We start from the raw sequence: 26,970 nt of genomic DNA, 5'->3' as shown, positions 1-26,970 counted from the left end.
ATGTATAGAACCCTGGATCATAGCAGCTCTACTGTGCCCAAGATACAAATTCTCAAAAAGAAATCAAAATGGATCTAAATGTGTTTTTTGATTAAAGAAGTTTGTGTACTGCATGCATGTGGGATGGAAGAAACCAGTGTTGGCAGCTAAGTGTTGAATAACAAATCCACCCACCATCCAAGGCTAAATGACTTGGAGACTTACTGTCTCTAACACCTCTGAAAAAAACCTAGAGATCGGGAGGCTTACAGAACGGTTTGAATGTATCTGGAATTTATTTATCAACTTTGTGAAAAACTTTTCCCATTCCAAACATTTCATAAAGTATATATTACCATTTTCAAAAACACTTTCACACCTTATTAAAATACCTCAATATGTATGTATGCCTGAATGTGCAACATATTGGGAGATTTATGATTATTGTTGTTTGATAAACTCAACTGTCCCATCTGTATTTCTAAATGATAATAGTATGGGCCATACTTTTCAAAAAGGAGGCCTGCAAAAAATGTGTGTTCAACTGTGTGCACACTTTTGCATATGCAGTTTCCAAAACTCTACTCAGGAAACTATCCATTTGCATACACAATCAGCTAGCCTCTGTATGTAACCATGAAAATTGTACATATACAAATGAAGGTATGCACCTGAGAGCACAGGTCTTCCTTTAAAAAAATGTTGCTATATTATGTCCGTTGCTTTTCTTGTTGTCCGTTACTCACTTAAACTTAACCATTTTTTAAAAAAGAAAGTATATCCAGCTAAATTGAATGGCTATTAAAGATTTTAGATTATCTATATGCAAATCAAAATGCTTCTTCAGTCCTATAAGTGGTATTTACTAGGGGTGTAGGGGTTTTTTTTTTGGTTAATCGCATGCGTTAACTGCGATTAATCACAGTTTTAATTGCACTGTTAAACAGCAGGCAGGCAGGCAGGCATAGTGAGGGGGGATGAGATAGCTCAATGGTTTGAGCATTAGCCTGCTAAACCCAGGGTTGTGAGTTCAATCAGTCACTTAGGGATCTGGGGCAAAATCATTACTTGGCCTTGCTAGTGAAGGCAGGGGGCTGGACTTGATGACCTTTCAGGGTCCCTTCCAGTTCTATGAAATAGGTATATCTCCATATATTTAAAAAAAAACCAACAGAATGCTAGTTGAAATTTATTAAATATTTTTGGATGTTTTTCTACATTTTCAAATATATTGATTTCAATTAAACACAGAATACAAAGTGTACACTGCTCACTTTATATTATTATTTCTGTTACAAATATTTGCACTGTAAAAATGATAAACAAAAGAAATAGTATTTTTCAATTCACCTCATACACTTGTACTCTAGTGCAATCTCTTTATAGTGAAAGGGTAACTTAAGAATGTAGATTTTTTTTTGTTACATAACTGCACTCAAAAACAAAACTTTGGAGCCTGCAAGTCCACTCAGTCCTACTTCTTGTTCAGCCAATCGCTAAGACAAACAAGTTTGTTTACATTTACAACAGATACTGCTGCCTGCTTCTTACTTACGTCACCTGAAAGTGAGAAAGGCATTCGCATGGGACTTCTGTAGCCGGCATTGAAAGGTATTTACGTGACAGATATGCTAACCATTTGTATGCCCCTTCATGCTTCAGCCACAATTCCAGATGACATGCTTCCATGCTGATGATGCTCGTTAAAAAAATAATTAAATTTGTGACTGAACTCCTTGGGGGAGAATTGTATGTCTCCAGTTCTGCTTTACTTGCATTCTGCCATATATTTCATGTTATAGCAGGCTCAGATGATGATCCAGTGCATGTTCGTTTTAAGAACACTTTCACAGTAGATTTGACATAACGCAAAAAAGGTACCAATGTGAGATTTCTAAAAATAGCTACAGCACTTGACCCAAGGTTTAAGAATCTGAAGTGCCTTCCAAAATCTGAGAGGGACGACGTGTGGAACATGCTTTCAGAAGTCTTAAAAGAGCAACACTACAGAAACAGAAACTACAGAATCCGAACCACCAAAAAAGAAAATCAACCTTCTGCTGGTGGCATCTGACTCAGATGATGAAAATGAACATACGTCACTCTGCTCTGCTTTGGATCGTTATCGAGCAGAACCCATCATCAGCATGGACACATATCCTCTAGAATGGTGGTTGAAGCATGCAGGGACATATGAATCTTTAGTGCATCTGGCACGTAAATATCTTGCGATGCCGGCTACAACATGCCATGCAATCTCCTGTTCTCACTTTCAAGTAACATTGTAAACAAGAAGCGGGCAGCATTATCTCCTGCAAATTGTAACCAAACTTGTTTGTCTGAGCGATTGGCTGAAGTAGAACTGAGTGGACTTGTAGGCTCTACAGTTTTACATTTTTATTTTTGAATGCAGTTATTTTTTGTACATAATTCTACATTTGTAAGTTCAACTTTCATGATAAAGAGATTGCACTACGGTACTTGTATTAGGTGAATTGAAAAATACTATTTCTTTTGTTTTTTACAGTGCAAATATTTGTAAACAAAAATAAATATAAGTAAGCACTGTACACTTTGTACTCTGCGTTGTAATTGAAATCAATATATTTAGAAATGTAGAAAACATCCGAAAATATTGAAATAAATGGTATTCTATTATTGTTTAACAGCGCAATTAATCGCGATTAATTTGAAAATACTGACCGTTGGCGTCTGAAAAGAGAGCTCAGAACTAACCCTGGGAAATGAGCTCGGTGCAGTCACGCATGGCACCACCTTACATTTGCTTTTCCCTTCACGCTGTGCATGGAGGCTGTGATGAAGAAGTGCAGCAAAAAACAAAGGGAAGACAGCACTCAGACCATACCTTGCACAACTCTAAGCAGGCAGGCAGTAGTGAGCACTGGGAGCCACTGCCCTGGTCCCAAAAGAAGTTGAAATAAAGCTCTTTCATGGACAGTTGGCACCAAACTGAGATCACCAACTCATTTCACATTGTTCACCCAGCAGCTACGATATGGGTAACAATCCTCAGTCACTTCCAGCCTCCCTAAACTGAACTGGCAACCTCAAACCAAAAGTCTATATCCTGTTATCAATGCCTTCAGCAGTCTGTGGGCTGATCTGTCAAATATTTAGCTGTAGATTGATTGAAACTAAGCCAGTTAGTGAGCTGTGTGAAGTTTATACCTGAAAAAAACAGATGCCAATATATTCCAGTGGATGAGGTACCAGATGAGAAGTTAGAACACATAAGTACTCACACCAGCTGCATGGCCTTGGGCAGGTCACTTGGCCTTCCTGTACCTTAATTTCCCTCTCTGTAAAACGGAGATAATAATGTGCACCTATCTTTGTAAACTACTTTCTGGCACTTTGCTAGCATCATTTTGTACAACACATGATTAAGAATATATATACTGCACCTTCTTGAAGTTGTGCTGGTTCTGCAGAATTTTCACCACTCATTAAGACAACAAAGCAAGAAGCTGTTCGGACTGTGGTTTGCCATGTTGACATGGCAACCGGTGGCTCCTGACATGGAAAAAGGGCCCTGTTGTTTATTGGAGATCCCATCGTATAAACACATGGCCTATAGGGAGCGGAAAAAGATAAAAACAAGAGTGACATTGTTACTCTAAAACATGAAATAGTGAAGGCTGAGTAGAACTTGCCATTATAAAAAGAAATTCAAACTTACTTACTGGTTTTCAACATCTCATTAGGGTTTCAACCAGGGCTTTGGAGCTGTGCTCCGGCTCCGCTCCAGCTCCAGGCAAAAACCTGCAGCTCTACTGCTCCGGAGCTGCTCCACGCTTCAGCTCCAGGCTCCGCTCCAAAGCCCTGGTTTTCAACCTAACATTATATGAACCAACCAAGATACCAAACCTTGAAGTTTTGCTGTTATCCATCCTAACAGATTAATTTATAAGAGGCAGCAGAGAAAAAAATGGCATAGACATTCCCATCCTTTCTGCTCCCTTGCTCATGCCATGACCTTTGGACCTCAGGCAATAATTCTCCAGCCACTGGGAACTGTGAACCCAAGTGACCAATATGAGTATTTTAGAATGAATACACTGTTGCCAACTCTCGCTATTTTATCATGAGTCTCACAATCCCTGGTGTTTTTCTTTAAGCACCAACTACTAGAATCAAGTAACTATGTGACAATCTCGGTTTTCAACTACAAAAAAAAAAAAAAGTACATTTACAAACCTCATAATTGCAGAGAAAAGCTTGAAAATATGATCGAAGTGTGCCCTAAACTAAAGTGTTCTAGAAATAAAAGAACCCATGTTTTTAAATCTCATGATTTTTAAGCAAATCTCATAGATTTGGAGGCCTAACATGTAATTTTTGAATGCATGAGACTGGCAATATCGGAGTCAGCTATTTATGTCATAATTCGAAAAGTGACCAAATCCCGTAGAAAGGTGGCTGTTAGTTTGCAAGGATGCAGCATCTTTTGCAGTGGCCACTGTAGTACCTCAATACACTGAATTTCATTAATTGAATTCCTTCCCAAAAGCCAAGCCCTTACTGCACAGAGGGAGTGAACAGAAACTGTCAGCTGAGTGGTAGTATAGATGAAAGATTTTCTGAGGCTACCACTCGTCTTTTTGTCAAATGTGTGGTGTTTCTTTTTGAAGGACATAAGGCCTACTAGATCCTGAGTTACTAAGGGATCTAACCTTAGGAACAAACCCCAAAGTGAATTATTCAGGAAGCTTTTACAGCCTACTGGCCTTTTACTCCCATTTTCTTCTAACGTTTGGGGCAGCAGCAGACCCACTCTTTGTCCTACATTTCTAGGGGGCACATGCCCTAATCCCTAATCCCCTAATCCACAATCACGCTCCAGAAACATCAGGAACACATGAGGGTAAAAGGCAAGTAGGCTTTACAAACTCCCTCAAATTCACATCACTCTGGGGTGAATCGCTGAAGGTTACATCCCTTGGCAACCAGGCATCCACTAGAAAACAATGGGTCTCTGCCACAGAAAAAGGAACAGTGCACAACAATGGGAGCAAGAACGTTTTAGATGAGAAAGAGAGGTGCAGGGGAAAAGTAGGCAGGTCACTTACTCCCTAGAAGATACCCTTTGCACCCCAAAAATCTAGGAAGGAAATAGAAGACTAGCTAGTAGCCCTATAGCATCTGTGGGCAAAGGGGAAAGAGAAGGAGTAGAGGATGGTTCCTGGTACATGGAAACCACACAAAAACCACAGGATTGTAGGAGGAGAGCCCAGGTACTCCAGGAAATAATTCCTATGAGAAAGGTGATGCTGATATTCAGATTTTTAGCCAGAGCCTTGGCCCTGCTAAGACCGTTTTGCTCTGCTCCAATGGTCTAAACCAGCCTCAAACCTGGCCTTGGAGGATTTCCCAGCATGAGGAACTCCTTGAGTGGTATAGCACCACTGTAGTGGCTTTCCTGCAGACCCACACTCTCAAGCTCTGGCAAAAAGAAGGTCAGGGGGTGCCTACCTGCTGGCAAATCCCAGCTGCCAAAACAGCCACTTAGGCCCACAGGTAGTCAGCATAACATGTGTGTTCCTATATGGTGGTGAACCCCAGCTGCTGAAAAACCTCTTGGGCCCACAGGTAATTGGCATAACATACAGCAGTTGAAAGCTACTATCCTTTACGCTGGGGTACCAGACTGGCACCCAGCAGCTTAAAGCCTGGGATCTTACCCCCACTTTTGTGCCACACATACACATAGGCTGTACTGAGAACACAAAGCCTAGAACCCAGAATCTGGCCCTATACTCATATTCCAAATGTCACACGGATATTAGGACATCTGAATTCCAGTATCATCTGAATATCAGCCTATTCTCTACTCGTTAATATACGGAGCTCCGTAATTTGGTACATTTACATTATTATTATTATTAATTAACATATTAGGTTGGTGCTCAGAGATCCCAACCAAAATTGGGGCCCCATTGTGCCCCTAGGCATGGTAAAAACACATAGTAAGAGTCAGTCTCTGCACCAAAGAGCTTATAATCTAAATACACAAAACAAACAAAGGATGGGAGAAAAAAATAGAGGGACAGAGAAGTAAAGTGGCTTGTACAAGGTCAAACAGCAGGTCAGTGGTAGAATTGGGAATAGAACCTAATCTCCAGGCTCCCAGTCCTGTGCTACTAATATGGAAAATAAATACAAAATAGCATATTGTGCATGTGCAGTTTCTAATTTTCAAATACCTTTACCTTCATTTTTAAAGTATTTTATATATTAAATTGGCACATAAATATAGTGATAATTACATACAATTATATCCCACATACAAAGGAAAGTCGAAAAGTTAGAGAATTGTTATAATATTTGGTAAATCCAGGGTTTCCATTTTTTTCATAGCTGTTTTTATGCTATTTTTGTTCAGATATACTCAGAGCTGTCCCTTGGGTAGGGCGAATCGGGGGCAACCGCCTCGGGCCCTGCACTTTGGGGGCCCTGCACTTCGATAAAATTGGGACTGTCCCAATATTTAGCCCTTTGTCCCACGTCCCAGCTGATGTATGATCGGGACGTGATTTGTCCCAATATTCAGGTGAGGAGGTGAGTGGCAAGGTGAGGTGGGAAGCGAGCGGGGTGAGGAGGCGAATGGGGAGGTGAGCGGCAGGCAGGGGGGTGGGTGGGGAGGCGAGCGGCAGGTGGGAGGGGAGTGAGGAGGCACGCGGGCGGGTGGATGGCGAGGAGGAGAGCAGTGGTCGGGCGGACAGGGGGTGCACACCGGACGGACAGCAAGGAGACTAGCGGGGAGGCTGATTTGTCCCAGGCCCCACACCACCCATGGACGGCCCAGGATATACTGATTAACTTATCATTCCTAAACCAAAGTTCTTCAAATATGTCAAAGTCTGCCATGAAAATAGCAACAGATCATACAGAGAGCCCTATTAAAGTTTGAGCAGGAACGTCAGAACAACAATTACATCAGCTTCTAGTTAGATATTCATATATTCATGACATGATCACCTGGAGATTAGCTGATTGACAGGTTGGCACTAGCTGAGGTGTCAACTAACACTGAACTGTCTCATTCTGTCAGAGAGGGAAGAGTTTAGAAGATTTGCAAAAAGGAAAACTCTGCCATGATTTACTCAAAAATATTTTTTCTTCTTTCAATGAAATTTTTAACTTGTTTGTTCCACATTTTTTGAAAAACAAAATCAAACATTATTGGGTTCCTTCTATTCCTCTGAATCACGTTTTACTTTCTTTGCTATTTATTTTTCCATACTTAATATACACTAGAGACGTGTTAAAATGTCAGCAGTGCGATGGTGCTACACAATTACAGCGTATCTTGAAGTTGGCAGTATTCCCCACTTTAGGTCAGGGCTGCTCAATACCAGCAGATGAGCGGACCAGAAATACAGAATTTCGACCTGAAATGATGGTTTTGCACTTCCCTTACAGCATCAGGGAACTGCTATCTACACAGAATATGTCACATGGTGTCTATGTTAAATAACCATCAGTTCCAGACGGCTATTATCAGACACCGATTTTTTTTAATTACCATTACCACAGCTAGTGAGAGACATGGCAATTCTCCTCCTTTCTGTCCTCCTCCCCAGCTCACAATCCTCTCTGTATCTCTTTCCTTCCTCTCTTAGCATAGTGTCTTCTCCCTCTTAGAGTTCTCGTAGCCATAACATTTTCAAGTCAGCCCCACACTTGGCCACTCTTTTTCTTCATAATTCCTTACCTGGGTGGCCTCAGACATTTATATAGAGGGGGAGTTAGAGAACAGAAGAGAGATAAGCAGTTAGGCGGTCCAGTTCTCTGTGGCTCCTACCGTGGTGTTTCCACAGAGACTGAGTCTCTATGGAAAGAGAGGTGCCTAAAGATCCCAGCAAAATGTAAAGGGCCTAAGGTTTGGAAAGGAGATAATAAAATAAATATGTATTGGGTGACCCACAATGGCCAACTTTATGATTGCTAGAGCTTCAAGTTGCTATGTGTTTGGAGAGCTTGGAATATAGGACGTTAGCTGCAACCCACTCGATTCTGCTTCCAGAAGTGAGTGAGCGGTGGCGCTTGTGGTGGGAATCAGTCTGAGAGTTGCTTAGACTCTGGGGTTCTATCTAGTCACTAATCTTGCTTGTGTGCAAGGCTACCCTGATAATTGCATTCCCTTTTTTGCGGTAATGAGTGGGAAATTATCCTAGCTAGAGATGTCTAAAAAGTGAAAACCTATTTTCATGAAAAAATTTCTGACGTTGTTTTAGTTTCAAAGTGTTTAAAAAATGAAAAATGGGTCAATTTCAAAATATTTTTCAATATTTCTATGTCCCCAATATTTGCATAGAAAACATTATCAAAAATATTACCAAAATACTAAAACCTAATATTACCTAAAACCCTCAGCACAGTATCAGATCAAGTAAAATTATATTAGAGAACTTTCTAATCTAATTTGTTCCTTCTTCCTCTCCCCAACTCCATCTTATCTCTTCCTCTTCCCCTTCCCCTCCCCTTCTTTCTTTGGGAACAAACAGCTGAGTGGCTGAACGAGTCTCCCTTTTCAGAAAATCCACAATGGGCAGATCCAGACAATGAACACTTGGCTAGATTAGATAGATTTGAAGACAGCAACCTACCCAATCAGCGACTGCCAGATATGCTGCACCTCATATTGGATTTTGAGGGCTATCATCAAAAAGCACATTAGACACAAAACAGACTTTGGACCCAGTAGGGAGGAATATCTTACAGAACCAATCCAAACTTTCAAAATGTTTTGGTTCGTGGTTTGGGTTGGCTCTCATTTTATCTGAATCAGTATATCCCTTCTTGGATTTTTTAAGTCTACTCAGAGTGTTGTTCCAAGCATGGCCTATAACCATGACAATGTCTAACTGAATGATGGAAAAGAGCTATTTCTTATTTGGTGCACAACCCACAAAGTGATTCCTGCAGCCATATGGTACCCTCTCAGTTTCTTCAGAATTTGAGTTTTCTTTTTTAATAATGATTACATTTCTATCCTCTTTTCTGGCTGTGAATGCAAACCAATGAAATACTGTCTGCTTGATTCTATAGACAGACTGCCCCAAAACACGGCTTATAGTTCTGAGTACGCACTGCCTCCATATAAAGACCTCTCAACAGTCCTGGGTTCTGTGGGACCGACTCGCTTTGACCTACAAAATACCCTGACCCAGTTGAAGCCACTCCTGTCCTGCAGGCCTGACTGGGCTCAGCTCCCCAACCCAGGCCTTGAAACCTGGCCCCTGGCACACACAGTTGCAGCTCCACTCAAATCTGGCTTGGCAACCCACCTCTCCCCCACATCAGGGGGACTGGGCCAAACCTGAGTGGCATTACGACCAGCGCACCAGGGGCCAAGCCCAGTCAGCCCCATGGGACAGGAGCCACAACGCTGCCTCTGTGGGGTATATGCATCCGAAGAAGTGGGTTGTAGCCCACGAAAGCTTATGCTCTAATAAATTTGTTAGTCTCTAAGGTGCCACAAGTACTCCTGTTCTTTCTGTGGGGTAAGTGCAGGAAAGGCTCGCTTTGAAACCACAACTCTGGTGCCTCCTTCCCCCCCCCTCCACTTTATTAACTTTAAATGTTAGGAGGTATGTAATGTTTTACCTTGGAACCCTGATGATAATATCACATGTCTAATCAGTCAGAAACTACTTCTTGACTATTTAATAATAATAATAATAAATGCTGAAATATGTTACTTACAAGTATCTACAATATTAAAATTAGGAGTGGAGCAGAGACCTTTGGCTGCAAATGCCAGCAGAGCAGAAGATAGTCATGGGCCTTTGTCTGCAGCTTCCACAAGACCAGAGGTCTTGGCTGCAGTCATGAAAAGAAACAGAATGTCTTTTCTGTTTTCATATTTCCTAATAAATGTTCAAGAAACTCAAGTGTTTTAGTTATCCCTATGCTGAAAAATCCAGACAGACTATAAAGTTAATTTGATGAAAAATTCAGACACTTTCAAAGGGACAGAAATATGTTTGCAAACACATCACAAGCTGAACCCAAAAGACAAGATGGACAAGATGTATCTAGAATTGACGGACTCACAATGTTCCAATGCATATTTCTTGAGAGAAGCTTACTGAATTTCTTTATGTGCCAGTATGCTTGACAAACAACAGATATCACAGTTACATAAGAGGGCTTATATTTGGAAACATCCTCTTTGGAAATACAAGCCAACAGTTCTTTTCCGTTATGAATCTGAACAACTGCAACAACCAACTTAACAATCTACCTGCATCGCATAATGTTTGTGTCTTTAAAGCCTTCCATTGCAAAGAAGCAGTTCTACTCTTCCCTTTTAACATTCCTTCCGATGTAACTCTCAAACACATTTTGCCTCTCTACACATTTTGTAGAGTACTATGTACATTTACTGTGCTCTGTAAACATAAACGGTATGCATTTATCTCTGCTTAAAGTTACATGTAAATCCATTTGTAAATTAGATGCAGCCCTCAGTTCTGAAAACGTTCTGAAGCACTTTTCTACTAATTCTTTGGCTCTTATTACAGTAGAGGCACTGCGGTCTAACAATGTGAGCAGAGAATTGGGAAACAGGACTCTAGGTATCCCCAGATCTGCCATTGACTTCTTCTGTGACCTCAAGGTACTCACTTACTCTCCCTCTACATCAGTTTACTTACCTGTAAATTAGGGAAAACACTAATTTATATACATCAAAAGGGGAACTGTGTGAATCAATTAATATTTGTAATGCACTCGAGAGCCTCAGCTGAATTATTTATTAATAATTATTATTAAAATAAGAGATTTATGCTGAAAGTGGCAAGCTTTACAGCTTGCACAAAGACAAAAAGGGGTAGAATGCTTTTAAAACATTTTGTCAAATACTTTTACATAAAAAATTAGCTGTAAGTGATCTCAAAAGATCCAGAAATTTGGTTCAAATAAGTACAGATACTTCAAACTTTTTGAACCCCTTGGTTCTAGAGCAGGGGTTCTCAAACTTCATTGCACCGCGACCCCCCTTCTGACAACAAAAATTACTACACGACCCCAGGAGGTGGGAACGAAGCCTGAGCCCACCCAAGCCTCACCGCCCTGGGTGGGGGGGCCCAAAGCCCGAATCCCACTGCCCCGGCGGGATGAGAGAGCAAAGCCAAAGCCCAAAGGCTTCAGCCCCAGGCAGGGGGCCTGTAACCTGAGCCTGCCGCTCAGCGCTTGGGCTTCGGTCCCAGGCAGTGGGGCTCGGGCTTTGGCTTTAGCCCCAGGCCCCAGCAAGTCTAAGCCAGTCCTGGGGTTGCGACCCACAGTTTGAGAACCCCTGTTCTAGAAATTATGCTGAATATCCTTGTTTTATTTTAAAAGGTCAATATAGACAGAGAACTGACTAAAATGCTATCATTTGACTCAGCAAATATGTTACTTGTATGTATTCAGAGTCCTGTTTGCTCCTTTATTATGAAAAGGAAGGTTCTTTTATTGCTAGAACAGCTCTGAGAAAGTAAGGTGAATTCTGTTGTAGGTATATGTCAACCAACTTGTAAAATAAATTCCAACTGCAATTTCTTTATTAGAGTGGATGATGAGTAAAGGCAGAAGGAACCTGTGTGGACTTTCACACTCCAAGTTGCAAAGCTGGCAGCTGTGAAAATCATAAACTGAGTATATTTAATATGGAATAATTTACTTAAACAATAAGCCTGGAATCCTAAAATGACATTTTGATAGGTCCTAAATCTACAAAATACTTGAGCATAACTTTAAGTGCGTGAGTAGTCTCACTGACTTCAGCGGGTCTACTCACATCCTCAACGTTTGGGAGACCTCACTGAATTGGGACCCTGGTCACCTTTCCCACACTTCAAGTGATTTTTTGTTTTATACATACTTTTATCTTAATAAGGATACAGTTGCAGACTTTTGGGAAAAGGCAAGAACAAAAAAAGGCAAGTCTGCTTCTCTTTTTTGCCTCATAATTTATTGCTTTTGTAGTAAGCCTCGAAAAGGCATCTGTTTTTAACATATAAACCCAATGTCCTGGGGCTGGATGGAAGCTCCTACTGTGAGCATTAATGCATTTTCTAGTATCAAAGGGTTAAACAGTGAATCACTGAAATTCCATGCGTTCAGGCCTTGCTTTGGAAAAAAGGAATGCAACCCATTATGGCCGTATTTAATTTCCTTACTCAAATACTCATCTGAATCCAGCCCACTAATCCTAATCACACTGCTTAAATAGATTTTTATGAATCATGACAGAAACAGAAGTATCTACAAAAATAAAATAAAATTATGATATATTTATTGAATACTACATCTTCAAAGCATTGTACAAACAAACTAGAAGATATTGCATTTGAAATGACTACAAAATGTCTGTTCCTTCATATTCATTTGAGCAATTTTTTGGAAGATTGGAACCCAAGATTGTAAACTACTTGGAGAAAGGATTGACATTTTGTCTGCCTATACAGCATCATGCACATATGTGGCATTGTAGAAGTAATAAAACACTATAACATCACTCACCCCCACCCCACATACTATTAATTGATTTTATTTTTGAAATGAAAACAGAAAGAAAAAAATAAATAATGACAAAATTTCTGTGTAGTGTGGAAAGGAGTTAATCCCTATATTTATAGATGTATAATCTGTAAATCTCATTTCACAACATCTGAAAATAAGGATTCTAGTAACTGTCTGTGATCTGAAAACTTGTGATAGGAAATAATTTCTGGAATATAGCAATTAAAAAATCAACCTACAAGAGACAGAAAACAAAGCTACAATAGACTGTTTCCATCAAACTTTCTGATATAATGATCACCACATAGTCTTTTCTTTTCCACTCTACAGAAGCATAAAAGCCTGCACGCTTCTGTGCAACTCCCATGGGCTGCTTCTAATATAAGCAGCAAAAACAGCAGTACTATCCCTAGGAATCAAATGGGGGAAAAAGAATAAAAACTAAGAGCACTTAGTGATTTAATCTATAAAAATTTCCCAATTGTTCAAAACATTAACCTGGAATAACAACCAAAAAACATCTTGTAAAAAAGTCTGATGCCAGCTGGTGTCCAGAAAGTTATAAAAACTAAAATGAAGGACAGAGAGCCACTGACACACTTGTATGATTACAGGCAACTCAACCTCCTCGTGCTTCACTCAATACAATGGTAAAAAATGCATGCCCTCACTGAATAAAGATCCCACATCAAATGAATATTCCTTCAGGACCAGAAATATCTACTGATTAGTAATGAACATGAGCAAACACACTCTTTGCTTAAAGCTTGAGTAGAGGTTCAATAATAAAAATGTCCAAGTGATTTATGCACAATTAGAGGGCCAAATTCTGACTTCAGTGAAGTGACTCAATTTCCACTAGTGTGGCTGAGACTGAATGACAGCTCAGTTTCTGTTTTGTGGAAGAGTGACAAGAGTTTACTGGAACCTGGTTCCTTACCACCGTCAAATGTGATGGCACAGTAGATTTGTTATTTCTCAACTATCTCCACTGAAGAATCCAATAAGCTATTGAAATCCAATTTAAATATCATGATCCAATGAAGTTACAGTTCATGTGATTGTAACCTAACTTTAAGTGCTCTGTACAGCGTCATATACATTTATAATGCTATATAATAACCAAATCTCCATTCAAATTGCAACTCACAATTTAACTGCCATCAGCAGTGTATTTTATTTTATGCACAAAGGAGATTTTAAAAGTTGGTTAAGAGAGACTAAACAGGAAGAGATTCTAACTATAAACTCAGTACAGAATTAATAAATGACAAAAGGCTAGTTTGTGAGATATTATATTCAGTATTACAAATACCAATTGTTATATTATATGATCAGTTTCTTATGCTAGGAAGGAAAAATAACACAGAATACTAAAGCGAAAGTATCTTTCATTTATACATTGTCTTCCCCCACAACTTCCTCATCCCACCCTCTACCCCTCCCCTCCCGACACATACACCTTACCCGACATGCAACACAATCCATTACTTCCAGTCCTGAATATGCAAACTAAATAAAGGCAATCATTTGATATAGGATTAAGGAATGTAATCTTGTTAGGGTTTTGTCTGCCCTTCAGTTTACCTGCTTTACTGTAATCCAGTAGAATTCAGACTAAGGATGAAAAGAAAGCAGTGAAAATGAATGTTTATCTTCTTTGCATAGTTACTCCAATTTAATGCATCACTCTGAATTCTTCTCTCCCTGCATATAAAATGAACATGTGTACAGCTGTAGAGCCAATAGTTACATACCTGCTACTCTGGTCTGTGGTCCATGTAACTGATCTTCCCTCTGGCTTTGTTTTGTACCATATCCTTATTGCACGAGGAAAGTCTCTTGGTGCTTGAACCTCTGCTTTCCTTATCATCAAGCTCCAAATGTCAGTGGAAAACAGAAGCTCTCCACAACCAGGCGCCTGGCTGCAGCGGGTGTAATAGTATAGCTGTTCCCTCCAACGATCCGCAGGTAAAGTCACAAGTTCATGTACAATCTGATTCCTAAGATTTCTCAGCTCTTCAGCATCAGTTAGCTTGGCAGACCTTGTAAATTTTTCAATACCTGGCACAGCAGCAACATCTACCTCCTCGACCTTTAACACAGATAAATCACAGCAGTCCAATACCAGCAAAAAATCTTCACTCCCATGATTCTCTATGTCACAGCAGTTCTTTGAACTAGAAATCCCAGAAGCCTGTTCCCCGTTGCTATGGTTACCATTTTTATCAGAAGTATCTTTTTCACCTTTAGCACAGACTGCAAAATCATTATATCCTGTTTTAGATGAGCGGGCACTTACATTTGTCACAGGACTGTGACAAGGTTCAGATGCCCTAATTTTGCATGTTTCATCTGACTGTGAAAGGCAGGCTCCTTCCCCAGCACTGCCTCCTTTTTTGCATCTGCTCCCAGGCTCAAAAAAGAGAACTATGGTGCCTTCAATAACTTGGCTTTTAAAATCCACATCTAAGTCCAATACATAATGCTTTACGAGCATGTGGCATGTGTTGGCCATTAGGGGTAGGTCATCCTTAGCGGGATCTAGCTTCATCTCCATGTTCCAATTTGCTAGGCAACAGCTTTGCAAATTCTCTGTCATTTCTTACACAACATGTTTCCAGGACTTTCAGCCTCCCAGTGGCATAAATAACGGTTGGTTCATATAAGTTAGTGTAGTGAGTTGCAGTTCCACCACTTCTCTCTTACTCTGTAGAAGGGAAAACAATCAAAGAACATTTTAAACAAGTGTTCTGAAATGGATGTATCTAGATGTTAATAAAAATAACTGTGCTGTAATTATTAGAATTTCTATGGTCAAATATTGAATTCCTTTGTTTATACTAAGGTAGTGAGCATATTGCTCAAGAAAAGATTTCAAGATCTGGCAGCTAGAACAGCAGGCAGTCTAATCTATATGACAATCATAGAAGATGTCCAAGTGAACAGATTTCTCAAAATATTAGTTTGTTAACTAAAGGAAATGAGCTTTAATGATACAGCTTCCTTAATGTCACTTTCTTTTCACTGGCAACCCTTTGAAAAATATAAGTTTTTATGCAAGATCAAACTTACTTTATTACAGCATATCTTGTTTTTAAAGATGCTAAACATATCATTTCTAATTTCTTGCCTCAAATTACAGCGATTATTTTTCTACTGTGATTCTAAGTAACAAGTATGAAAGAAGGCTAAATGGCCTCGTATGTTTTATACTTTCAGAGTAATAATTTAATATATACAATGTAACTCCGGGGATTAATGTACTTTTTATATTACAACTGCTTTCATATCAGCACTTCTAGTAAATTACAAGAAAATGAGCCAATTTACCAGGAGTGCATTCTAAGTATTCCTTTGAGATTGCTGATGGAGATTTTTCAAATGTATAGTTAGATACTCAAGGTATATCATTACATCTTAATAGCTGGAAATCCATTAACATTCTGGATAATAGCCTTCTTATGGCAAACAAAAGGTCTTCTCACTGGAAAATATGCAAATACCAATACAAGGAAGAAAAACATAAAATGCATCAACATCTGTAGCAATAAAAGACAGAAGTTCTTCATGAAAGTTTTGAACCAATACATACTTTGTTTTTACAATATAGTGATTGAGACATTCAAATTGTACAAAATCATTTAGCTCACTGATGTTTTCTTTGTTATAACTGAATATTTTCTAGCATGTTCTATTTCTGTTCATTTATTGAATATATAGTAATAAACCTTAGAGACAAGAAATTGAAAATCTCAGCTCAAACTCTTAGTGCAGCTTCTCTAGGGTAGGATTGCTCAGAATGAGCTCTGCATTTCTGTGTGCATTCTAGTCTTATTTGTCAAAATCTATTTGGTGGTCGGCTTTGTTTTCATATAAAAGATTACTACTTTACATCTCTATTACTCAGTCTTTTAAAAAATTGAACTAAAACATAAAATATTTTGGGGATTAGAAATTAGAGAAGGTGGGGAATCATTAGGACATCTAGCCCATTCTGTGCCAATGTAGGAATGCTCTCTATAACATCTGTCTAGTTTATTTTAAATATCTGAAGTGTTGAGGCATCCCTTGGGATATTGTTTCACAGCCTTATATATCTCACTAGTCCAGAACATCTCAGAGAGATTTGTATGTGGATCTCCCACTGTCTGTGCAAAATAGCGGTCAGGATCAGATTCCTCTATTACTCCTTCCCTCTTTTGTGGGAGCCCATGGAGTACTCTCTCTATTAGATTGGTATCCCAAGGGGAAGGGGAAGGCCAAGAAGGGACTACATTGCCCCCACACTACCACCAGGAAGATTACCCAGAAAACAAGGTATCATAGCATTGGGCCTTCTCCCATGGCCAAGGGGTGTTTGGGGGACAGCTAGAGCAAGTGGAAGCCCTGATTGCATGTCTCATGATCCCCTTTAACACAGACCTTTTACCATGCCATGGAACCCAAAGTTAACACTCAAGGGCTTTTCCTTTAGAGGATCCAAGTAATTACAAAGAGCTGGGAGGATGGAACGGCAGCTCATTTCACACTGGGTGTAACTACATCTAACCCCATGCTCAGACAACATTTAGGAGGACACTCAAAATTCCTCGCTGAATTTCCTTTCCTAAACTCCCTCCTGCAAGTATTTCCACATGGGAGAAGTTTTCCCTATTTTTCTCTCATTTAATTCCATTACTGCTAGTTACAGTCTCTTGTACCCTCCTCGATTATCACATGCTTCAAATATTGGCAAACAGTTATCATGCTCCACACCATCTTAGTTACCCACTTAGGCAAGCTTTCTGTACATTTAGCTCTTTTAGAACTCAAACTTGCATGGAATCCACTAGCACAGACTCCTGAGCCCATGCAGAGTCACAATGAAATAAATGCACCTTTGCACAAGTATAGGGACCTACACAAGTCAATTCCAATGCAAATCTGGCTCGGTACTTTGCCAATTTGGCTTCAACATTTTACCCCGCCCTAGTCTGATCTGCTTAACTAGATACATTACCATTACCATAATACCAAGTGTCTTCTATTTAAAAATAAACAGAATATTAGAGATAGAACAAGAGTATTTAGTCAGTATTGGTAACAAATGCCACAGACACATCCAGCAGGATGAGTATGGAGGATGGTCCTTGTTTATGAACTGTAGGAGAGCTACCAGAGCTGTGACCACTTTCTTTGTACAGTGCCTTGGCTTGAAACCGGACTGCAAATACAAGCATGAAAGACAAAAAGTTCTATATGCTATTGTGCCAATACTGATTTTATGATTAATGGACTACACTGCGACTCACATAATCTGGGTTTTGTTCCTGACTCTACCACAAACTTTCTGGATGACTTTTGGCAAGTATCTTAATCTCTGTGCCTCAATTCTCCACCTATAATGTGAGAATGATAATACCTAGCTCACAGGGACATTATGATGAACGTATTAATGCCTGTGAAATTCTCAGATACTATGGTGATAAGCACCATAGAAATCCTACAATAATAAAACGAACATTGTAGTTCAGTGCACACAAACAAAAGGTAACATTTAATTAGAGGATTTATAACTATGTAATTAGTTGTTACATACAGCAAGGTTAGGAGGAACCAAAGCACTGTACCAGTAAAACTCAATTAAAGTATGAGTAAAGTTCATTTGAATGAATATTAAATCAATTTAAATCATTTTTACAAAAATTATTATTTTAGGACATAAAATTTCAGATTCAAGGCAGTCACATGTTTCAATGAAGCAAAGAAAAATGTAGGGATTCAGGTTAAGAGGTTTCTGTTAATTGAGGTTGACATATATGATTATACATTTCAAAAATCTTATAGTTCTATATATGATCTTATATCAAATTTTAATATAGTTCCTCTTATAAGACTAAGTAAATAAGGTGAATGTGTATTGTTTTTGTCTTGCCCCTCCCCATGACTTGAGCAAGGGTTTGAGCATCTTCCAAAAATTATAAAGTGTATACATTAAAACTCTCTCTCTTCCCCTTCCCCATCCCCACCACCACAGTCTCCATCTTCCTCTCAAGGACTGGCTTTAGTTTATTTGGTATGTATGGGTCTTTGGGTTTTTTAAATATGATGCTATTGTGGGAAGTCTGGTCAAAGAAATAGGTTCTACATTTTGTTCTGAAGATGAGGAGATTCAGAGTCATCCTGATATCTTCCATGGGTTAGTTCCAGCTACATGGGGCAATCATGGAGAAAGCACTGTTTTCTGTGCATGACTCTCTCTCAAGGACAGTTACATTTTTCCAGGGGAATGTGGATGCCATTGGAAGTCATGATCCCACAGAGTGAGGTGGTCCCTCAAGTAACTTGAGACAACCCTGGGATTCTGATGAGCAGAACTGAAACGTTAAACTCGACCCAGTATTTAACTGGGAGATGGTGAAGATAGAGCACTGGGGTGATGTGCTCATGCTAGCTTGTTTTACACAGAGACAGGCTACTACATTCTGAACCAAAGGTAGCTTTTTTTGCAGGTTTTTGGCCACACCCTGATATTCAGAGAATTACAACAATCAACTCTCAAGGTCACATATCTGTGGATCACTGAGGTTATGTTCGGCTCTGACAGGAGGTGGTGGTGTCCTCATTCCAGCCATACATGAAAAAGGGCATTTTTTACTTATGTGATTAAGTTATCCAGAAGCAAGGCTATGGACTTCCTTGATAATCTGAGGGCAGACACCCTCATTGTTCAGACAGGGTGACTTCTTTAAACTGAGGTGTCAAAGTAGCAGCCGTGTTAGTCTGTATCCGCAAAAAGAACAGGAGTACTTGTGGCACCTTAGAGACTAACAAATTTATTTCAGCATACGCTTCCGTGGGCTGCAGCTTCTACCAGCTTCTCTTCAACCACCTGCTGCTATCAGCCATCAGATAGGTGCGGGGTGATGCTCTCTGCATCTGATATGAAAGTGATACAGAGCTGTATGCCATCAGCATATTGCTGGCATTTCAGTCCATATTGTCTCAACATGCCTTGGGTGCTTCAGAGAGAGAAAGAGAGAGAGAAAGAAAGCGGGAGAGAGCGCATGCACACAAGAAAGATGGGGAAGGGAATTTATCCTAGTAGGATTCCACATGTAACACCTCTGGAGGTGGAGGAGAAGGTGTCCATCATGATTCTCTAGGTGAAGTCTGAGAGGAATGAATGAAGCCACATCAGCACAGTTCTGCTAACCACTGGACAACTCTGAAAACTGATAACAGAATTCCATGTTTGATAATATCAAATACAGCAGAGAGGTCCAGCAATATAAGTAGGAGTATCTGGCTCTTGTCCAGTCATGAGACGATCATCCAATACCAACAGCAACAGTGTACTGGCCTGGAGCTTAAATGGGAGGAGTCCAGAACATTAACTGTATATAGGTGGAGTTAGAGTCAAGCTTCAGCAAGCTTCTCAGTTAAATTGCTCAGCAATGGGAAGTTTGAGACCCGTCAGTATTTGGAAATGATAGCCACATGGGGGAATGGTTTCTCAGGTATTGGCCACAATATGGCACACATTCATGGTAGATTTTCCTCCTCACCTACAAGGTTCTGATGACCTCAGTTCCTAGAAGATCCCAGTTGCACTGAATACTTTTTCACGTGTTAAGGGGGACATGGATCACTAACAGGCAGAGACTAGATTTTCCTACAGTGCCTCTAGAATTTCCAGATACAAGAATGGAAAGACTCAGGCAAGAAATGTATTGTCTTATTGTACCTATATGCATTGTACAGTTCCTGGTATCCTGAGAGACTGTCTGAACACAGATGATTTTGCTCTATAGTACTTAGTTCATAGGTCTTAGATATGTGTAAATAATATTTCAGGTACAGGGCCAAATTTTCTGCTTATGTAAACAGGCACAGCTACAATGACTTCAGTGAAGTTTTGTCCATTGGACACCCACAGAAAATTATGTAGTAAAGTTAAAATTGATGTGGAAACTATATAAAATGTTTGTGAGCAGGATCAATACAAGAGAGCTACATAATACCTGTGGTTACAACAAATCTGAGTGGTATAAAAAGCAAAACATTGTCACTTATGGTTTGGTTCATCATAAACAGTCAAGGAGAAAATGGAACAAATGTTTTGCTTCAGTTTTGTTATTTCCTGTAACAGCCCAAATTTTACACAGTGACATAAAATAAACTACACTTGTGTAAACAATATGTATATACAGAGAATACATATGTGAAGATGAGATTATAGCATGCTGTATATTCTGTGGGCTGGTAATAAGAGCAAAAGCCTGAGAATTTAGATGATCCTGTGTATTAATTACAGAGAAGGCACTGATGCATTGTATAACAGAGGACAACATTTATAATGCATTATGTTTTTATACCAATCTTCATAAGAGCAGCTCCAAGCACTTGCCAGTCATCAATTATCAGAAATCTGAAGTGAAATTCTGGCCCTATGAATTCAGTGGGAGTTTTGGCATTAATTTCAAGTGGGCCAGAATTTCATGCCTGGTTTCTAGCTAAACAGAAAACCCATGATCAACACAACATAATTTTCCAAGATTTGAATTTAACAGGCAAACACTGAGAAGAGGGAAAACAAGCAAGCAACCAGAAAGTGGTAAAGTTTATTTAAAAATCCTACTTAGATTGTAAGCTCCTAGATGCTACAACAATACAAAAAAACAAAGAAACCAGACTTTCAACAGAACCCAGATCCAATTCTCACTATTTGCTATAAATGAGTCTATATCATTTTCATTTCACATTCTCTGTGATTCACTTTTTGGACATGCACAAAGCAAGTTGTAAGTGGTTTTGTTTGGGTACGCAGCATGTGAAATTTTTTTGTAAAAAAAATAAGCACGTTTTTATCTTTTGGTTTATTTAATTTCTAAACAACTTTTTTTTGCTTATATCTGCACAAGTACAATTCAAATATAGCCAAAAGTAAACACTGAAAATGTGTAAAAATAGAAGCCCTAGAATTTCTAATTAAGCCAAACAGATGGCTATGAGGTAGGTACTCTAAACTAAAGCAATAGATCTGAAATATTTTCTTATTGTAGACAACTTTTAAGAAAGACAAGCTCTTGTGGTCCACCACTTCCTCACTAAAGTCCAATTCAATACCTTTCCCTCTGACCACTATAGCATTCACTTCATGAAAATGGACAGTATTAGGGAGACAAAATGAAAATTAAACTGGCTTTAGTGTGATGGCTATGACTGCTTTGTTATACCCCTTCCCACTCATTTTGTACCCTGGTTGGTCATTTCCTTTCCCCGGATGTAGGAACTTTACATTTGTCATTGCCAAATTTCCCCTTATTGCTTTCAACTACATGGCTCTGTCATTCTACAATTTTAAAGCAGTCTTCTTGTGGGTGCAGAAATGTGGTGATTGTTTTACGTTTGCATTTAAGTTTTGTTGGTCAAAAGCCTTTTGGAAATCCACGGAATCTAGTGCTCAGATACAGCTCCCAGAAACATCACACCCTGAAGTTCTCACAGAAGCAGCCTGTGGACCACTTGGAAGTATTCTTAGTACCATGTCTGAGAACCACTGCTGAAAAGTATTAGACCACTGAAAAAGTGAGGCACAGAGAGATGAAGCAACTTGCTGAAGATCATACAGAAAGTCAACAGCAGAACCAATAACTCTCTAACCCCTAAGCAATGGTCGCTCTTTGTGCCACAGTGCATTTTAACAACATTTAAACATAAAATGAAGGTGTTGTAAGTATTTAAATTGTATATGGGTGGTCTATGTATGCAGTATGTATTTGTTGTTTCAAATAGTTCCCTATTTTCACTAGATATTCTTTTGATAGGGATAATTTTTGTTAGTAGTCGTTTTGGCAGGACATTCATCCAATAAAAGGAAAACAACAAACCTATGTAGGTGCTTGTATAGATATGCCTCAGCCTTCATTAGCTGCTCCTTTTGAACTAACACTAGAGTCCTGGAATAGAAAGCCCCATAACAGCAGTAGTTTTAGAATGTTAAGTGTTCCTTTAATGCAGTGATCCCCACGGTTGCCCTCCTCCCCTCACTGGAGCCAGGGCCGGGAGCTGTAGCTCCCAGGGGGAGGCACAGACAGAGGTAAAGGGGCCAAGGCTGGGGGTACATCTAGGGCCAGGAGCGGAGTGGCGGCTGGGGGCCCAGGCTGGGGGTGCGGCCAGGAGCAGAGCCATGGCCGGGGGTGGAGTTGGAGCCGGAGCCGGGGCCAGGAGGAGGAACGCCATGACTGGGGGTGAGTGCTTAACTACGCTGCCAGTTAAGAAGTTTTTCCTAATGTCCAACCTAAACCGCCCTTGCTGCAATTTAAGCCCATTGCTTCTTGTCCTGTCCTCAGAGGTTAATGAGAACAATTTTTCTCCCTCTACCTTGTAACAACCTTTTATGTACTTGAAAACTGTTACGTCCCCCTCTCAGTCTTCTCTTCTCCTCTCCAGACTAAACAAACCCAATTTTTTCAATCTTTCCTCAAGGGTCATGTTTTCTAGACCTTTAATCATTTTTGTTGCTCTCCTCTGGACTTTCTCCAAGTTGTCCACATCTTTCCTGAAATGTGGCACCCAGAACGGGACACAGTACTCCAGTTGCAGCCTTATCAGTGTGGAGTAGAGTGGAAGAATTACTTCTTGTGTCTGGCTTACAACATTCCTGCTAATACACCCCAGAATGATGGGTTTTTTTTTTTTTTTTTGCAACAGTGTTACACTGTTGACTCATATTTAGCCTGTGATCCAATAACCCCCAGATCCCTTTCCACAAGACTGCATGAACTTTGGGGGCTTTGTTGTTGGTTTACAGGGTTTTTTTTTTTTCAGTTTGTTTTGATTTGGAAGGGGGAATACACACACACATACTATATTATATATAGGGGAGAACTCAATTCCATCCCATCTGCCCTCTTTAAAGATAACTGACTTTTCCATTTATTGTTCCAATTTATAAAGAAAAAACAATGAGTCCTTGTGGCACCTTAGAGCAGCGGTGGCTCCAGGCACCAGCGCAGCAAGCGCGTGCCTGGGGCGGCAAGCCACGGGGGGAGCGGCCTGCCGTTCGCTCCAAGGGCAGCAGTCAGGCTGCCTTGCCGCCTGCAGGAGGTCCGCCAGTCCCGCGGTTTCGGTGGCAATTCGTCAGCGGGTACACCGAAGGCGTGGGACCGGCAAACCTCCCGCAGGCATGCCGCCGAATCCGCAGGACTGGCGGACCTCGCGCAGGCGCGCTGCCAAAGGCGGCCTGACTGCCGTGCTTGGGGCGGCAAAACAGCTACAGCCGCCCCTGCCTTAGAGACTAACCAATTTATTTGGACAAAAGCTTTTGTGGGCTAAAACCCACTTCATCAGATGCATGGAGTGAAAAATACAGTTAGCAGTATAAATATTACAGCACATGAAAGATGGGAGTTGCCTTACCAAGTGGGGGGTCAGTGCTAACGAGGCCAATTCAATTAAGGTGGAAGTGGCCTATTCTAAACAGTTGACAAGAAGGGGTGAATATCAAAAGAGGGAAAAGTACTTTTGTAGTGCTAACAAGGCCAATGCAATCAAGGTGGACATTGCTCATTTCCAACAGTTGACAAGAAGGTGTGAGTATCAGCAGAGGGAAAATTACTTTTTGTAGTGACCCATCCACTCCCAGTCTTTATTCAGGCCTAATTTGATGGTGTCCAGTTTGCAAATTAATTCCAGTTCTGCAGTTTCTCGTTGAAGTCTGTTTTTGAAGTTTTTTACTTTTTGTACTTTCCCCTCTCTTGATATTCACCCCCTCTTGTCAACTGTGGAGACTAGGCCACTTCCACCTTAATTAAATTGGCCTTGTTAGCACTGACTCCCCACTTGGTAAGGCAACTCCCATCTTTTCATGTGCTGTAATATTTATACCTGCCTACTGAATTTTTCACTCCATGCATCCGATGAAGTGGGTTTTAGCCCACGAAAGCTTATGCCCAAATAAATTGGTTAGTCTCTAAGGTGCCACAAGGACTCATCATTGTTTTTGCTGATACAGACTAACACGGCTACCACTCTGAAATTTATAAAGAGTAATTCACTTGGGGAAAATAAACCAAGTCTGTAAAATCACAGCCCCAAACATAGTTTTAGAACATATTAAGCAACTGAAAGCATGGGGTTAAGAAGAGAAACACATGTAGCCTTCATAATAGCAGTTGCTATAACCACTCTCTCCCACCCTCCCCCACTAAAAAATAGCTCCCTGTTAGACAAGAGGTTTCTGAGGAAGCAGAACTCCTCTGCCATACAAAGGCCTGGGTTGTAGCCTGAGCTAATAAAACCTTTTTGTTTCCTTTGTTACAAGTGGTTCACTCTTGATTTCAACAATAAAACCTTTGGGGAGAAAAAAAATGCTACTGAAAGACTTTTGTTGCTGGACCAGCTGGCCCACACCATCAGCTCAAAGCCTCATGAAAGGGGCAAAAAAAATCATTAGCTGCTCTCTTTTATGGCTCTAGTGAAAAGATATATACATGAAGTTACAGGGGTGCATGTTGGGATCATCTTCATACAGTGCAGGAGGAACAGAGGCTATTTTTGGGGGGAAGGTCAGGGACGGCAAACACAAGAAACACTTCCTTCCCCCTTACGTCCTTTGATATTTTTGTTTGTAAAAATTTTGAAAAAAAACACTGCTCTACAGCCAAAATGCTTCTGAAATAAATGTAGTCAAACTTTACTAATTCTGGGTCACTGAGAACGAAAATGATGCTTAAAATTGTTGATTGGCTCTAGTTTTCAAGATATGCTATTGGGTCAGTATATACGACCCTTGACTTGGGAATGGCGGAGGATAAGTGAGTTATAAAGGGAAGGGATCTCAATTTAAACCAGAAATGACTAAAATACATCTTTGACTGGATCTATGAATAAATCAATGACTGGTTTTGGACAGTACTTGCTTTTTAGGCAAAACAATGAATGGTGCAATCTGAAGCTGGTATTGTGTCATACATGATATGAATTGCATCATGTTATTCCTAGAAGTCATGGATGATGCAATCATAACGAAGCTTACATCACTCTGCTGAACAAATTGCCCTATATCAGCTCTAGAAATCATACAGTGTCGTGCTCTCTTATTTGTCAGTGTTTGATTTTGCAAAGGGACACATTTCTGTTTAGCCAAAGTGAGCAGAGATGCCTCGTACTTGTGTGAACAGTGCAGATAACTTCTGCTATGTTTGTGGTGAAGTGACTTTTGCATCACAAAAGCGCAGTATAACCACTATGGTTAAGAAAGCCTATCACCTTTATTTTGGCTGCAAAATTGGAGATCTGACAAGAGGTGGGCCCCACACATATGCTGCAACACTTGTGCAACAAATCTTCACCAGTGGTTGAACAGGAAAAGGAAATCTATGCCTTTTGCAGTGCCAATGATTTGGAGAGAGCCAACAGATCATACCAGCAATTGTTACTTCTGCATGGTGCCTCCAGTTGGGAAAGGTGTGTCAAAGAAGAAAAAGTGGACTGTGCATTATCCAAACATTCCATCAGCTATACGCCCAGTACCCCACGGAGAAGGACTGCCGGTTCCTGAGGCACCAGAATCGTTCTCACTTGAGTCAGACGAGGAAGAGGATGAAACTTCTGGTCCTGAACCATCAGTGTCACAGGACCCACATTTTCTCCCATCCTCCGCCTCTGAAGCACACCTCATAACACAAGGTGAACTGAATGACCTTGTCAGGGATTTGGAACTACCCAAGAGTAAGGCAGAGCTGTTGGGCTCCAGACTACAGCAGTGGAATCTCCTGGCAGGTGATGTTAGGGTTTCCATGATCCGTGACCATCAAAAGGATCTTGTCCCATTCTTCTTCATGGAAGGTGATCTTGTAGCCTGCAACATCGATGGTGTGATGGCAGCCCTAAACATCGTTCACGATCCAGATGAGTGGAGACTGTTCATTGATTCATCGAAGATGAGTCTTAAAGCTGTTTTACTGCATAATGGCAATGTTTTGCCATCAATTCCAGTTGGTCATGCAGTCCATATGAAGGAAACCTATGACAACATGAAACAACTTTTGAGGTGCATAAACTATGACCAACATCAGTGGCAGCTTTGTGGCGATTTAAAGGTTGTTGCTCTCTTGCTTGGTCTGCAGACTGGATACACAAAGTACTGCTGTTTTCTCTGCGAATGGGATAGTCGTGCAAGAGATTCCCACTACATCAAGAAAGATTGGCCACTCCGACAGTCATTGGAGCCTGGGAGGAAAAGTGTTCAGCATCCACCACTTGTTGAATCAAGGAAGATTTTGTTACCACCCTTACACATCAAGCTGGGTCTGATGAAGAACTTTGTCAAGGCCATTGACAAAACACAAGCAGCTTTCAAGTACCTCCGTGGAAAATTTCCAAGGTTAAGTGAAGCTAAGATAAAGGAAGGTGTCTTTGTTGGTCCTCAGATTCGTGAACTTCTTCGAGATGATGCATTTGACCATGCAC

At 40.3% G+C, this 26,970-nt stretch overlaps 1 protein-coding gene across 5 annotated transcripts in view; it reads right to left on the bottom strand.

The window, feature by feature from the left end:
* Window positions 1-26,970, bottom strand: part of AOPEP (aminopeptidase O (putative)) — a 310,109-nt gene that overhangs the window by 250,254 nt on the left and 32,885 nt on the right. For 4 of the 5 annotated variants that reach the window (XM_029911714.1, XM_029911718.1, XM_029911717.1 and 1 more), the window contains 2 exons: window positions 14,268-15,220; window positions 3,405-3,571 (listed from right to left, as the gene is read on the bottom strand). In XM_029911714.1, the coding sequence (XP_029767574.1) occupies window positions 3,405-3,571; window positions 14,268-15,112 (1,012 nt within the window). In that variant the 5' untranslated portion in view covers window positions 15,113-15,220. Of the gene's footprint in view, window positions 1-3,404; window positions 3,572-14,267; window positions 15,221-15,843; window positions 15,987-26,970 lie in introns of those variants that run through there. The other variant, XM_029911715.1, reaches the window with a different exon arrangement.

The sequence above is a fragment of the Terrapene carolina genome, unplaced genomic scaffold, assembly GCF_002925995.2.
Source record: "Terrapene carolina triunguis isolate 2854851 unplaced genomic scaffold, T_m_triunguis-2.0 Scaffold113, whole genome shotgun sequence".
Classification (NCBI taxonomy): domain Eukaryota; kingdom Metazoa; phylum Chordata; order Testudines; family Emydidae; genus Terrapene; species Terrapene triunguis.
The sequence above is the reverse complement of the archived record's forward strand: the minus strand, read 5'-3'. Positions and strand labels throughout refer to the sequence as shown.